At 35.3% G+C, this 16,469-nt stretch overlaps 1 protein-coding gene across 8 annotated transcripts in view; it reads left to right on the plus strand.

The window, feature by feature from the left end:
- RNF111 (ring finger protein 111) overlaps positions 1-16,469 on the plus strand; it is an 86,074-nt gene that overhangs the window by 43,660 nt on the left and 25,945 nt on the right. For all 8 annotated transcript variants that reach the window (XM_068552547.1, XM_068552561.1, XM_068552569.1 and 5 more), the window contains 3 exons: positions 6,435-6,561; positions 10,168-10,331; positions 13,181-13,375. In XM_068552547.1, coding sequence (XP_068408648.1) covers positions 6,435-6,561; positions 10,168-10,331; positions 13,181-13,375 — 486 coding nt within the window. The remainder of the gene's footprint in view (positions 1-6,434; positions 6,562-10,167; positions 10,332-13,180; positions 13,376-16,469) is intronic.

Here is a 16,469-nt window from a genome sequence, read left to right on the forward strand (position 1 = left end):
ATCCTTTTTGTTTCATGTGGCTATCCAATTATCCCAAACAAATCATTAAAGACTTTCCTATTGACTTGAGTTGCCACCTTTGTCATATGTTAAATTTCCATAAGTATTTGGATCTATTTATGGAGCTTTCATACTGTTCCATTGGTTGGTCTGCCTGTCCACGCACTAGAAGCACACTGTTATAATTATAGACTCTTTCATGTTTTCCTGGTTATTCTTGCCTGTTTATTCTTCCAAGTGAACTTATAATCAACTTTTTATCTGAGTATGGTGGTAGTGGGGAGACACATGATGATATTTTTATTGGGATTGTATTTGTAGGCTAAATTAGGGTGAACTGACATCTTTAGGATTTTGGGTATTCCTCTTCCAGAGTATGGAATGTGTTTTCATTTACTGAAATCTAGTTTTTTTTGTTTGTTTGTTTGTTTTAATTTTTATTTATTTATTTATTTATGGCTGTGTTGGGTCTTCGTTTCTGTGCGAGGGCTTTCTCCAGTTGCGGCGAGCGGGGGCCACTCTTCATCGCGGTGCGTGGGCCTCTCACTGTCGCAGCCTCTCTTGTTGCGGAGCACAGGCTCCAGACGCGCAGGCTCAGTAGTTGTGGCTCACGGGCTCAGCTGCTCCGCGGCATGTGGGATCTTCCCAGACCAGGGCTCGAACCCGTGTCCCCTGCATTGGCAGGCAGATTCTCAACCACTGCGCCACCAGGGAAGCCCTGAAATCTAGTTTTGTATCTTTTTTTTTTTTAATAAATTTATTTATTTTATTTATTTATTTTTGGCTGTGTTGGGTCTTCATTGCTGTGCACGGGCTTTCTCTAGTTGCGGCGAGCGGAGGCTACTCTTTGTTGCAGTGCGCGGGCTTCTTATTGCAGTGGCTTCTCTTGTTGTGGAGCACGGGCTCTAGGCGCGTGGGCTTCAGTAGTTGTGGCACGCGGGCTCAGTAGTTGTGGCGCATGGGCTTAGTTGCTCCACGGCATGTGGGATCTTCCTGGACCAGAGATTGAACCCATGTCCCCTGCATTGGCAGGCGGATTCTCAACCACTGTGCCACCAGGGAAGCCCCCTAGTTTTGTATCTTGCAGGGAATGTTTTACAGGTTTTTTGTTTTTTTTTTAACAGCTTCATTGAGGTATAATTTACCTACCATAAAATTCATCCATTTTAAGTATACAATTCAGTGATTTTTAGTAAATTCAGAGCTGTGCAGCCATTACTGCAGTACAGTTTCAGAACATTTCCATTAATCCCCAAAGATCCCGTATCCCTGTTTGTTTATAGTTAATCCCTGTCCAACCCTCACTTCTGCATACAGCCTCTAATCTGTTGCTGTCTGTATAGACTCGCTTTTTCTGGACATTTCATATAAATGAAATCATACAATATGTGGTCTTTTGTGTCTGGCTTCTTTCACTTAGCATAGTGTTTTTGAGGTTCATCCATGTCGTAGCAGGTATCAGTACTTAGTTTCATTTCATTTCATTTTGTTTAATTTTAATTTAATTCTATTCTGTTCTATTTATTTTATTATTTAGTTCCTTTATAGTATTCCATTGTATGGATTTGTTTACCATTTGTCAGGTGATGGACATTTAATTGTTTTTAGTATTTGACTATTGTGAATAATGCTGCTGTGAACCTTTGGGTACAGATTCTTTGTGTATGTATATGTTTTCATTTCTGTTCGATAGATACCCAGCAGAAGAGTCCCAAAGAAGAGTCAAAGCTGTTAAAACTTCAGTAACTTTTGTGACTGCAAAAGACAGGAGCAGTAGTGTAACAGGAAGATTCTTTTGATAGTAATTAGCACCAGCTTGTTGAGTAGTTACGGCATGGTGATATACTTCATGTAAAGAGCCTGAGTTTAGAATTGAAATTAGGTGTTAATTCCAAGTGTTGCTCATGTTTGCTTGACAAGTCGTTTAAACTTTTAAGTTTCAGTTTCTTCATGGAGCTAGACATGCAGAATATTATATGTGGGACAGAGTATGTGCTCACAAATTGGAAGCTGTTCTTATTATTGGTATCATACCAGACTTAAGGCACAGGGGGACCAGAATAATCAATGATTTTGGGGGGTTCTTGAAGACCTCTGTCAGAGAAACCATTGTTTTTGTTACCATTGTACACTACCCAGGTTATTACATTTTATTTTTCTCATGATGTATTAATACATTATTGACAGGGGGATTTTTGCTGAAACTACGTCTCTAGTCAAAAATGTGTTAAAAAGTACAAGCAAAATAAGTAATCTTAGAAGAAATAGCTAAATCACCTGCAGTCCCATCACTCTCAGCTGCACTCAAGTCTCTCGTCCTGTAATATTTCTACATGTAAAAGACATGAAAATGAAATTTTCCCAATAAGAAGTGACCTATTCTCTTGATTTTTTAAAAGCTGTATTAAGGTTAACTTCATAATTTTAGGAATGTTTCCTTTAAATTGTGTTTTAAATAATAGTCATTCTAAAGATGCCCAAATCTTGCCTAATTGTGATTATTATTTAGTTACATGATTTTTATGTATTATGTTCAAGTTATGCTTATAAAGATTCTTTTTAGAAAAATGATGTTTAAACAATAGAGTAACAGTGCCTAAATGAGTTATTTATATAACTTTTAGTTATACAATCTCTGTGTTCATAAAAAATTATATAAATTGAATTTTAATGCATTAGCAAAGCTAGCTTTGTATCATTTATCATTGGAACTTCAAAATGTTACATTTATATTTGACTTTGCATAACTGTGTAAAAGGTGTTTAATAATGTTAGGTGATTTTTTTTACAGGCTTGTAAAGAAATTTCATGTATACATATATGGAGAAAAATCACTAATAAAGCTGATATATAGATGTAGCTTTTCTCCATGTAAAGTGGCAATGTCCATTTGGTGGGTTAAAATAAGAGAGGTTTTTTTTTTAAAAAAAAAATCCATGGTCTTTTATTTTTATATATAATGCTTTTAGTTTTAAATATATGATTGCCTGTGTACTCTTACCTTAAGCTGCATCGTGTATGTGATTTTGAAGAATTAGAAAAGTAATTTGGAAATTGAATCGATAATATTATTTTAAATAGCCACTGAGTGCTGCTATTTTGTTTTTCTCTGCCTATAAGATATTTATGCTGTTAAAAATACATTTGACCTGAACGTGTGTATGTGTGTAATCTTTAGAACTTAGAAACTACTTTAAAAATTTGCACATCTCATAATTTTTAAATCTTAGTTTTTTTCTATTTAATGGATAGAACAATTTGCAAGTATTCCAAAATAGAAATATTATGGAATATTTTTAAAATAACTATTTCTCCAATCAGATCATATTTTATTGCCTCTGTGATTTACCAGTGCCTTCTTTGTTATCCTCTTTGGAGTATCAGAGAGCATGTTATAGATCTTTGTCATGGGCTTGTAACCTCCTCCAGATACTGGCCAGCTTTTGAAGTAGTGCAGATACTTGATGATGTAGAGGTATATTCGAGATGAAATTCCAGGTTGTCTAGGAATGGTGCCTCGGGTGAAGGAATGTAGACTGCGTAAATTCCACAGTGAGAAGAAAGTTGAGCCATTTGTTGTCATTGTGCTAAGCAAGAGTTCTGTAAGAGTTGGGTAAAAGTGAATATACGGTATCAATGGAATACCACCGTACTAGTAGAAAATGTTATGAAAAAAGGGAGCATGTTTACAAGAGCAGCAAAGAGAATAAAGAGTCTAAGAATAATCTCAATAGGAGTATATTTAGCTTCTATGAAGAAAATTATGTAGCTTTATAGAGAGTTACAATTATAATCAAACCAAACCCTCAGTTTTTCTCCAGGTTTATAAATATGATATTGGTAGATGGCAAGATATGTTCTTGGATGAAAGTATGTATATTATAGAGATATCAGGGCTTTGTTAGTGATGCTTAATGCCAATCCAGTCCAAATCTCAAGAATTTTTCTCTCCCCTTGATTTTATAATCCTGAAGAATAATTAGGAAAACCTGAATCTACTAAGTATCAAAATAGAATTATTCCAGTCTTTTCAACAAATAGTGTTGGGACAGTTATGGATCTACATGCTAAAAAGGTGAATTTAGACCTTTTATATCATGTCAGACACAGAAACTAACAAAATGGATCACAGACCTAAATGTAAAAGCTAAATTATACAACTTCTAGAAGAAACATACAAATTCTTAGTCACCTTTGGCTATGCAGAGATTTCTTTAAAAGGTCACCAAAAACATGATCCATTAAAGAAATAGCTGATTTGGGCTTCATCAAAATGAAAGACTTTTATGTTTCATAAGACACCATTAAGAAAATGAAAAGAATATATACTACTATATATACTACTGTACATGCAGTAGAACGGCTATGATGAAAAAGAGACGGTAACAATTAGTGGCAAAGATGTAGAGAAAATGGAGCCCTCATTTTCCTGGTGGGAATGTAAAACTGAACAGTCACTTAGGAAAACAATTTGGTACTTCATTAAAATGCTAAACATAAATTTACCATAGTATTTAGAAATTACATTCCTAAGTATTTACCCAAGAAAAATGAAAGTACATGTATGCCTGAAGTACGTGTATTTATTTGTAATAGGCAAAAGTGAGAAAAATTCAGATGTCCATCAACAGAAGAATGGATAAACAAACTGTGATGTATTCATATGATAGGATACTGCCCAGCAGTAAAAAAGAATGAACTATTGATACACACACAACATGAATAAATCGCAAAATAAGTACACTCAGTGAAATAAGCCAGATATGAAAGTATATGTAATGTATTACTCCATTTATATTGAGCTCTTGAAAATACAAATCAATCCATAATGACAGAAAGCATGTTAGTTGTTGTAGGGATGTAGGGATGGGGTTAGAGGGACAATGATTGACTGAAATAGGGCATGTGGGATCTTTTTAGGGTGTTGGAAATGTTCTAACACTGGATTGAGGTGATGGCTGTGCTCCATAAACACACTAAAATCAGTGAAATGTACACTTAAAGTGGGTGAAATTTTAAGCTCTCAATATTCTTATTATGGGAAGATTTTTATCACAAGATATTACTTGTAAACTGTTGGCAGATCTTTACATTGACAGGTGATGGTAATGAAGAGAGAAGAGTGTTTTAAAAAAGAAGACATTTTAGCCCTAGATTTGTGGAAAATATAGCAAGAGAAGAAATGGAGCACAACTTTTCTTTTTTTCTTTTTTTTTTTTTGTTTAACCATCTTGACCATTTTAAAGTGTGCAGTTCAGTAGTTTTAAGAATATTCACATTGTTGTGAAACAGATCTCCAGAACTTTTTCTTCTTGCAATCTGAAACTCTATATCCATTAAACAACTCCCTTTTCCTTCTACCCCCCAGCTCTGGTAACCACCATTCCACTTTCTCTAGGAATTTGACTACTTTAGATGCCTCACATAAGTGAAATCATACAGTGTTTTTTTGTGACTGGGTTATTTCACTGAGCAGGGCCAGATTCTATTTATAATCTTATCTAATGCCATAAGTAAAAATTAGTCCTAGGTGAAGTAAACATTAAGGAAACACATTGCACCAAATATAGTATGTACCATCTTCTAGATGACGAAGCACTTTCTGAACTTGGAATACTTTAGAAAAGAACACGTACAAAAAAATTACAGATTTTTTAGCACAAAACTGAAAAGCTACTGTGTTTTTCTTAAAAGAATACCATATTACGTAAATAAAAAAACCTTGAAGAAAACTTAGAGAGAGTGTAGTATCTTCATTTTAGATATTAAAGGGTTGATATCTTATAGAATGTGAATATCTTACATAAGATCTTAAATGAGTACTTTCAGATATTACAGTATTAATATCTTTATGTAAGATTATACAAATTCATATGGAAACTACTAAAAGTTTGTAAAGAACAAACAAAAATCGTAAGAGGAAACAAACGTGCAAATTAAGAGAGTAAGTACTGTTTTCACTTTGCATAATGAGCTCTGGTTTTAAAAACTTTGATTTGACAGATATGAATTTTACTTTTGTAATGAATTTCAGCCTTCAAAGTCAAAATAAAACTTTTTGTCTTTAAGTTAGCTGACAAGCATATGCTCTGTATGTTTTTAATTGAAGTATAGTTGATTTACAATGTTATGTTAATTTCTGCAAAGTGATTCAGTTATACATATATATACATTCTTTTTTTTGTATTCAGTTATACGTATATACAAAGTGATTCAGTTGTACATATATATACATACTTTTTTTTGTATTCAGTTAAACATATATATACAAAGTGATTCAGTTATACATATATATACATCTTTTTTTTTTTTTTTTGGTATTCTTTTCCATTGTGGTTTATCATAGGATACTGCATATAGCTCCTTGTGCTGTATAGTAGGACCTTGTTGTTTATCCCATATGCCCTTTAAATGTTTTTTCTTTTTGTTTCCAGGAAATATTGATGAAGATGTTGTGGTGATAGAAGCTTCCTCCACTCCCCAGATCACTGCCAATGAAGAAATTAATGTTACCTCAACTGACAGTGAAGTGGAGATAGTAACAGTTGGGGAAAGCTATCGGTAAGATTTTAATTCCTAGTTGTATGTTTGAAGTTTTAAATGTAAATATTTAGACACATTTGTGCTGCAGATATTTGCATTTTTTTACTTTTTTTTTCTTTACCTAGTTTTAGTGTGTGTATACCAACCAGATTAGTGGTTGTCAAACCAGACTGCGTTAGATTCATCTGGGAAGATGATAAAATATATATTGTTGCCTGGATCATAGCCCAGACCAGCTGAACCAGAATCTTAGGAATCAGTATTTTTTTAAGCACCCCAAGTATACAGTGAGTGTTGAGTCATTGCTCTAGATAAACATCAGTTTTACTTGGTGTTTTATAAAATTGAATTTGTTTTGTGATTCAGAGAGTTCACAAACTCCTCTGAAATTTAGATGTGAATGGTACATAAGTATTGGGAATGATATTGGTATCTCATTAATACCAGTGATGTTTATGCTATTATGTTAGGACAACTTAGTATAAAACATAGTTTTTGGATTTTTTTGTCCTTCACTCAGTAATTTTATATAAGCCCTGTAGTAAAAAATGAATGAGATATCCTCATTTGTTTTGATAAATAACTGGAAATGACATTGCCCTTTTGAGAATCACTTTGACGGAAAAAAAAAAAAGAGAGAGAGACCCTAACACAATTCATTTTGTGCTTTAGATGATTACAAATACTGGTAAAGGAAGCAGTGAAGTACTCCTCTCTTTCATTTGATATACCGAACTGTGGATGAATCTTAATTTTTGTGTTGGAATGAATTTAGAAATGCATTTGCTTATTGTATTTTAACTTGTTACTGATCTTTAAAAAAAGCGTTGTTATTTTGGAAGCATGTTACAATCATACCTAAAATGTGCTTCTTTACTTGCCACTTTCCCATTGGAGTACTACTTCTAATGGCATGGAAGAGAGCACTCTATTAATACATCCCTGTTTAAGTTTTAAATGATTTTCCCAGACTCCGAGGAAAATTGATACTCCACAGTATGTGCCACAGTTATTCTGTGACTGTCCATAGTGGTTGGTACAACACTGACTCCCTTTTTATGAGCTATAACAATTGTTGAAACTAAAGACCTGTTTTTTCGTGGAACTGGAGAGCTTTCTTTTCATGTAGACACTTAAATGTTCAAGCAGATGCATTTACATAGTGATAGACAGTGCTCTTGAAAAAGACACACAGTGCTCATTAGCCATATTTATTTTCCTTATGGTTACCTAGAATATTAACATTGTCACTTTATTTTTTTTAATTTTTTTATTTTTTATACATCTATAAATATAGATATGTATACATACATACATATATACATTCTAGAGCTATATGCATTTCTATATTTACATTTATATCTACATCTACCCCGTACATCTATTTTTTTTTCTTTTTTTTTTTCCACACACACACACACACTGTATTTTATTTTTACAAGAGATAAATAAACTGACGCCAAGCATTGTAAATGAATGACCACAACAAAAGCAACAACTATTGCAATTACCAAACACGAAATACACTCATACTGTCATAATATTGACATTCAGTCCAGTAATCCTCCACTGTAACAGCTCCTTTACTTTGCAGTGAAAATTGATTTGTATATTTTTTTGCCTCTGAGTCCTTGTGGGATTTTTTTTTTTTTTATTCAAACAGAAAGTCACAAAAATTATCATCCTCATCAGTTCACTCAGTCCCCTGTAATTAATTTTTTTTTCATCTTGATATTAACTTTGTCACTTTAGCTGGCTCTTGGCCCTTCCTGTTTAAGAGAGAATGCATCTGTGTTTCAGATCCCTTTGTGTCAGGATTTGACAGTTGCCACTAATTATAGGGGCGACTAAGGCCTCTGTGAAACTGTTCATCATACATCAAGATTTTTGCTGGTACTTTACTCAGCATTATATTTGGAGTTAGGACACCCTGTGAAGTTTTCACAGAAGTGCTGTATAGTGGACGTGGAAGTTTCTGCAGCTGTTAACAGCTTCTGAGAAATAATAGACTACTCAGTCTCTCATCAAAGACTCTTGGCTTCTCAAGAATTTTAAATGGTGATCATTCTCCTTATCTAAAACCATTTCAGCTTGAAATATTTGTTTACCTTCAAGCCTTAATCTATACAATTCTTGCTGGAATACACGGTCTTTTTTTTTAAACTCTGTCTCAGGATTTAACCTCTGTACTCCTGTTACCTGAAAACTTAATTTTAGAATTTGAACTTCTTTCTAAACTTTTAGGCTCTATAGTGGCTGAGGCCAAAGCTCAGTTTGAACTTCGGAGTTCTTTTCTGAGTGGTCAAGCTTATACGATGACTGCATGTTAGTGGATCTGGCTCACTCTTTCCATACATAGTGACAATAAGCTTATAGGCAGTTTTACATTCAGTTTGGGCAGGAGAAAAAACCAACTTCGTAAGCCCCATCTTTCTAAAGCATATTTATGTTTTTCTCCTTGAAGCCTGAGGACTGCATATTCTACATACTATCCCTCTGTACCCTTAGTCCAGATCATTACAGTGAATCCTTTAAGAATTTTTTTAAATAAAATATGTGCTGTAAGTAATTTAGTACAGTACACATAATTAAAAGATGATAAAAGCATTCAGTGTTGAGGGTTTGTGATTATATGCCTTTAAAGCCTAAAGCAGCTCAAACGATGATGTTTCTTATAGTAAACTAGCTACAACTGTCCGTACCTCTCCTGATGGCAAGAACTCTCTCCGGTGCTTTGAATCTCTTTTAGACAGTCCCAGAAACTTAGCTTGGTTTGGGACTCCCAAAGCCATGCTTTGCAGAGCCAATCTAAACTAAACATAGAAGATCATGTGAATGTTAAATGTTTAGGGTGTTGATATTTTTGTTACTATACCTATGGTGAATAATTTTAGGTATTAACATAAAACGTAAGTAATTGATTATAACCCAGGTGAATATTCAAAGTAAACATTGAAAAGGGAGCAGCATTCTTGAAACAGAATCCTGTATTTTACACCAATGATTGGGCTAACATATCATTTTTCATTTTCTGAGGTCAGTTGATTGGTGAACATTTGTTGAACATTTAATTCAGCAGATGTTTATTGAGTGCTAGGCATTATGCTAGTCAGAATTTTAAATTCTATTATGATTATTTCTCTGGAGAATTCTTTTTTTAAAAAAATTTATTTTATTTATTTATTTTTGGCTGCGTTGGGTCTTCGTTGCTGTACACGGGCTTTCTCTAGTTGCGGCGAGCGGGGGCTACTCTTCATTGCGGTGTGCGGGCTTCTCATTGTGGTGGCTTCTCTTGTTGTGGATCATAGGCTCTAGGCATGCGGGCTTCAGTAGTTGTGGTGCGTGGGCTTCAGTAGTTGTGGTGCGTGGGCTTCAGTAGTTGTGGCTCACGGGCTCTAGAGCCGAGGCTCAGTAATTGTGGTGCACGGGCTTAGTTGCTCTTCAGCATGTGGGATCTTCCCATACCAGGGCTTGAACCCTTGTCCCCTGCATTGGCAGGCAGATTCTTAACCACTGCGCCACCAGGGAAGCCCCTCTGGAGAATTCTTGAATGAAGAATTTCACAACTTAGCTTGTAAGAAAGGCTTATGATTTCTTAGGTAACTAAAAATTTTGTTATTTAAGGTCTCGTTCAACCCTTGGACACAATAGATCTCACTGGAGCCAAGGTTCAAGTTCTCATACAAGTCGACCACAGGAACCACGGAACCGCAGTAGGATTTCTACTGTTATACAGCCCTTGAGGCAGAATGCAGCAGAAGTTGTGGACCTTACTGTTGATGAAGATGGTAAGTTGGAGTACTAGCAGTGTAGAATTATGAAGAAGATTTGGTAAAATGAAGTATCTTAATATGCTAGAAACTTCTATTGCTGCTTAATGGTAATATATATTAAATTACAGGGAAGTTGCCAGGTATCCTAATGTTATTTTTCAATTAATATAATAACCTCAGTTTGTAAGTTGTGTCTAAAAATTCTTTCTGATTATTACTTCATTGCTTGGTAGTTACTTTCTTAGAAAAAAATTATTTTTACAAGAGGTGGTTTGATCTATCCTCAGACTTATGTGTTATTGATACTTTCATTTATAATATTGTTATCATACTTTAACTTTGCTATGAAAAATAGAAACAACACTTTAAAAATACAGAACAGAAAAGCAATATAACTGAGTTTATTTTTTTATTTTTATTTATTTATTTTTGGCTGTGTTGGGTCTTTGTTTCTGTGCGAGGGCTTTCTCTAGTTGGGGCAAGCGGGGGCCACTCTTCATCGCGGTGCGCGGGCCTCTCACTATCGCAGCTTCTCTTGTTGCGGAGCACAGGCTCCAGACGCGCAGGCTTAGTAATTGTGGCTCACGGGCCCAGTTGCTCCGCGGCATGTGGGACCTTCCCAGACCAGGGCTCGAACCCGTGTCCCCTGCATTGGCAGGCAGATTCTCAACCACTGCGCCACCAGGGAAGCCCCTAACTGAGTTTAAATGGTTAATACTGGTTATTTGAAATGTTCAGTTTGCTTTTAAAAGTTGTGTTATCGTTCAGTGTAATAATATGGTTACCTTATGTGCTGCTCAGCTTTAGTGTTTTGTTTTGGCTTACAGCTGCACCCAAGTAACTGAGGAAATAAAGCTAGAGTTGGAAAACAGAGGTTAGGGAAAGTGGTAGCAAGTATGAATATATGAATACGTATGTGAATTTTCCCTCATATTGAGAATTGTCTTCAGATAGTAATAGTTACATCTTAGAAGGAAATGGTCAGTCATAATTTCCTTAAGGAGACAGTAAGCCGTATATGAATTTGTTAATTTTGGCAGTTAGCTATAAATTGGAAAAAGGGTACATTCACTAGGTAGGAAGAGTTAGGGGCCTTGTGCAATCATCTCTTATATCGGCTGTTTGCAGTTTGGATGATCATAACTTTCAGAGTAGCAGTACTTTGGAATTAAGATGTTTATTAAGAGGTTATTTATTCCCATTGTCTACATTTCATTTAACAATGTCTCGGTTTTTATTTTGAAGCACCATAAATTATCTGTAAGGCAGTGGTTAATACAATAGGGATTAATTAAAGATTACTCAGTTAAATATTGATGGCTCTTTTGGAAACTTTTTGTGTGTTTTCCCATGTGACACCTGCCATCCAGTAAAGTAACAAAATGTGACAGAGTAGCCTTTTAACCCACTAGAATTTAGTTCAAACAGAATACTTTTACTTTTAGGTTAAAAGTATTCCAGTGATCAGGAGATGCCCCCTTCTCCCTACTGGTTTCTTTTAGTGGAAGGCTTCTATCTTATTAAAAATAAGTCCAAAGCTTAAGTTTATCAGTTAGACCAGTGGTTCTTACCTACTGGCCATTTTGTGCCCCTAGAGACATTTGGCAATATCTACAGACACTTTTGGTTCTCACAGTTGGGGGAGAGTGCTATTAACATCTAATGGGTAGAGGCCAGGGATGCTGCTAAACATCCTAAAGTGCAAAGGACAGTCCACCCTCCTCCCCTCCCATCTCCAACAAAGAATTATTCAGCCACTGTCAGTACTGCTAAGATTGAGAAACTGAGATAAACTATTTGCAGATCAACAGAGGTTCCTCCCTCCCCCTTTTATGTTTAGGCAAATATATTTCTTTAAGCATCTGAAGTACAGGGTCCCATATAGACTAACAGGTACTATTTGTGTTTCAGGAATCAGCGTACCTCGCTTCATTGTATAGAATAGTTGTCCTCTCATTGTATATCACATTTAAAGAGTGATAATTCAGGTCTAATTATTGTGACTATGTAATTATTATTATTAGTATTATTATGTAATTATTATTCCCATTATTCTTAATTTTTAAACAGTCATTTAACAATTAGGGTCTAAAGTATAACTCATTCATAAGTTAAGGTCTGCCTGAAATTTCTTTTAATTTCTACTACAGAAACTTTAATTTTTATTAGAAAGCACTGATGAACATTAATATTGGCAAAAAAATTTGGGGGAAAAACGCACAAAAAGGCATGTAAGAAAGAAATTAAAACGGTTATTAAAAATCATAGCTAATGTTTATTGAATGACTACTGCTTGTAAAGCATCATATAAAATGCTTTATATGTGTGATCTCTGTTCATCCTAACAACAGTTCTGTGAAGAAAATTCTGTACTTTCCTAGTTCTACAGGTGAGGAAATAGAGAGTGGTTAAGTAATTTATCCTAGATCATACTGTCAGTGATGAAATCAGAATTGCTATCCAAGCAGTGTGACTCTAGAATCCATAATGTAACCAGAGAAAGTACAATTTGTATACTGTTCTAACAGCCTGTGACAATGTGTATAAACATAGGAGAGGGACTTTTACTTTGCCTCTTTTCTTTGTGATCAGAAGACTTACATGGTCATTACCCAAAAAAACTATGTTAGTCCTTTGAATTATTGGAATATACATATATGTGTTGGGTTTTTAAAAATGCAGTAACATGTCATTTTAATGTTGCAGTTTAACTTTATGAAAACTTTTTTTTTACTGTATATTGTACTTATTAGAGGGTTCATATTTTGTTTTAATAATTATCATAAAAATGTTAGCTTTTACTAAAATATAACCCATTACCTAATTTGTTTTGAAATGCTAAATAAACATTTTGTATTTTGTAGAACCTACTGTAGTACCAACCACTTCCACGAGAATGGAATCACAAACCACAAGCGCTTCCATTAACAATTCAAATCCATCTACCTCTGAGCAGCCCTCTGATACTGCTTCAGCTGTCACTAGTAGCCAACCCTCCGCAGTGTCAGAGACTTCACCTATGCTTGCAAGCAATAGTATGACTGGTACTTCTACAGGAGGTATGTAAAAAAAGAAAAAAAAAAAAAAAAGCAGGGAGGGGACTCTGTTAGAAAAAGGATTGTTGTTTTTAAGATTTTAGCTGTGTCAGCAAGAGTGTATTCTTAGAATAAGCATCATATGTGAACAAAGTGGTCTCTATTAGAATTAGACTATGACTTCATATTTGAGTCTGTGTGCTATATGTTACTGAAGTATTATAGCTCAACTGAAAGAGATGGGGGAGAATTGAATGGCTGACACCAAAAATACAAGCAACGAAAGAAAAATATAGATAAACAGGACTTCATCAAATTTAAAATTTTTGTACATCAAAGGAAATTTTAAGAAAGTGAAAAGATAGCCTACAGAATGGGAGAAAAATATTTGAAAATCAGATATTTGATAAGGGTCTAGTATCCAGAATATATAAAGAACTTGCACAACTCAACAATAAAAAGAAAAGCAACCCAGTTTTAAAATGGGCAAAGAATTTACATAGGCATTTTTCCAAAGAAGAAGGTCACTTGTACTAATGACCAAGAAGCACATGAAAACATTATTAGTTATTAGGGAAAAGCAAATCAAAACCAGAATGAAATTCTACTTTACTCCCACCAGGATATCTATAATTAAACAAAACAAAAACAAAGAACAGGAAATCAGAAGATAAGCAGGGTTAACAAGGATATAGAGAAATTGGAACCTTTATTTTCTTTTCTTTTTATAAATTTATTTATTTTGTTTTATTTATTTTTGGCTGCATTGGGTCTTCATTGCTGCAGGCTTTGGGCTTTCTCTAGTTGCGGTGAGCAGGGGCTTCTCTTCGTTGCGGTGCACGGGCTTCTCAGTGCGGTGGCTTCTCTTGTTGCAGAGCATGGGCTCTAGGTGCGCGGGCTTCAGTAGTTGTGGCTTGCGGGCTCTAGAGCACAGGCTCAGTGGTTGTGGTGCACAGGCTTATTTGCTCCGCAGCATGTGGGATCTTCCTGGACCAGGGCTCAAACCCATGTCCCCCGCATTGGCAGGCGGATTCTTAACCACTGCGCCACCAAGGAAGCCCCTGGAACCTTTATTAATATCTGGTGGGAATGTAAAATGATGCAGCCACTGTAGAAAACACTTTGACAGTTCCTCAAAAGGTGAAACACAGAGTTAGCAGCATATGACCCACAAGTCCATGCCTAGATCCGTATCCAAAAGAATTGAAAATAGGAATGGGAGTTTTAAAAAGTTTGATGTCATTTTCCCAATGTTTTGTGTTGTTGTTTACTCTTTTGGTGTCATATCTAAGAAACCATTGCCTAACCAAAGGTCTCAAAGATTTACTCCTCTGTTTTCTTTTAAGAGTTTTATAGTTTTAACTCTTATCTCAGATTAACTGGGTCTTAAAGTAGTCTTTTCTCGCTCTTGAATGACGGCACAGAGATAGGAACTTGCTGTTTAGTAACAGAGACATCATAGACCCTATAGCTTGTAGATTGACTATATCACCATTAATAATGAAACCACCATATATTTTCTATCTTTTTTTTGCTTTTAATAATATATTTAATTCTTATAATATCCCTGTAACTTACCTTGAGCAGATTGGAAAACTGCTTGTGTCTGGTTTAGATCTCCCTTCCCTGGAAACTTGAGGCAAAGCTTGAGGAAACAAGGAGATTTCTCAGGGGTGTCGTTGAAAAAAAAAAATGTAGGCAGAAGTGAAATGGGCTTTTATTTCGTTTATTGAGTGCACTGTCTTTCCTGGTAGCTTTATGTACCCTATGCTTATCTAGATGTTATGTGAAACAGTCCCAACTTTATTTCAAGACAGTCTCAAAGCTTTTATTTATGTACTTATTTTTTAACACCCTTGTTTAGTTAGGATTCACATTTTATCTATTAGGTAGTAACTTCATTGCCTGAATGGCCTTCTCATGATATTACTCTATCTTTTAATGACCACCCTTGGGATAGACTTGCTCATGTTGTATTTCTCTAGACTAGGAGAACCTTGTTCCAGGCCAAATTGTTCCTCTGTATCAATCTGATAGAAGCACATACAGATATTCAGATTACATTAGGGGCGTTCAATTCTGCTTCCAAGACTGTAGAACATCATTCACCTGTTTTCTTCACATCCTGTCCTTACTTTGTACCTTCTTGTGTATTTCCAACCTTGAATCACTTGAGCCATGTAGCTTCTCTCTTATCCAGGTTCCTAAATGGGACTGGTAAAAATCATAGAACCATGCAGATTGGTGCCTCATGACTTTATGGTATCTAATCTTGGGCTTTTGTTAATAAGTTGTCATAGTGTGATATATCTCAATCGGTTCCCTTTCCTTCCCCTCAGTGTCTATTCCAAAATTCTCTTATTCTTCTTAAGACTCTCATTTCCGGGGGTAGGGGGGATAAAAAAAATAAATGAAGGTTCTCAAGCATGAATACTTGTAACTTCCAGCCCCCTTAATAAAAACTTTTGTGTGTTTATACCTATCCATATCTCCTAACTCTTGGTCTCTTAACTCCTTCTTATAGTTTCCAGTCTCTTTATCTATGCTCCACCTCCTGTCCTTTCTTGTGTCCTTGACCTTGCTTTATCAGTTATCTTCCCTGTGTCTTCAGCATCTTTGTTGGTTCCGTTCCCTTCGTACACGCACGTGTACATTTGTGTTAAGTCTGTGTACACCTAAGTGGATCTTCTTCACCTTAAACTCCTTCATTTAACTTTAACTCTGACTCCTTTCAGAACAAACAAACATGATGTTTAAAAATCTGGCAATAATTTTCTTCTCATCTTATTTTCTCCCAGGACTCTATTTTCATCCCTTCTTTCACTCGTCCATCTCATAACTGTAGGTATTTTCACCTACCACCAGTATGCCGATGACTCACCGTATTGTGCTTCCAGAACACTCTCCTTGTTTTCGTATCCAACCGCCTCTCTTCTGGACCATTCTGAAGTCACCTCAAACTCAACATGCCCCAATCAGCTTATCATCTGACTTCTCAATGTTCTTAGCTTTATGCATATATGATATCTTATATATTCATTTATTCAGCAAGTATTTGTTGATTGCATACTATGTATCAGGCACTGTTCTAGACACCGGGAGCACAACATAAACAGTG

The sequence above is a fragment of the Eschrichtius robustus genome, chromosome 1 (genome assembly GCF_028021215.1).
Source record: "Eschrichtius robustus isolate mEscRob2 chromosome 1, mEscRob2.pri, whole genome shotgun sequence".
Taxonomy (NCBI): domain Eukaryota; kingdom Metazoa; phylum Chordata; class Mammalia; order Artiodactyla; family Eschrichtiidae; genus Eschrichtius; species Eschrichtius robustus.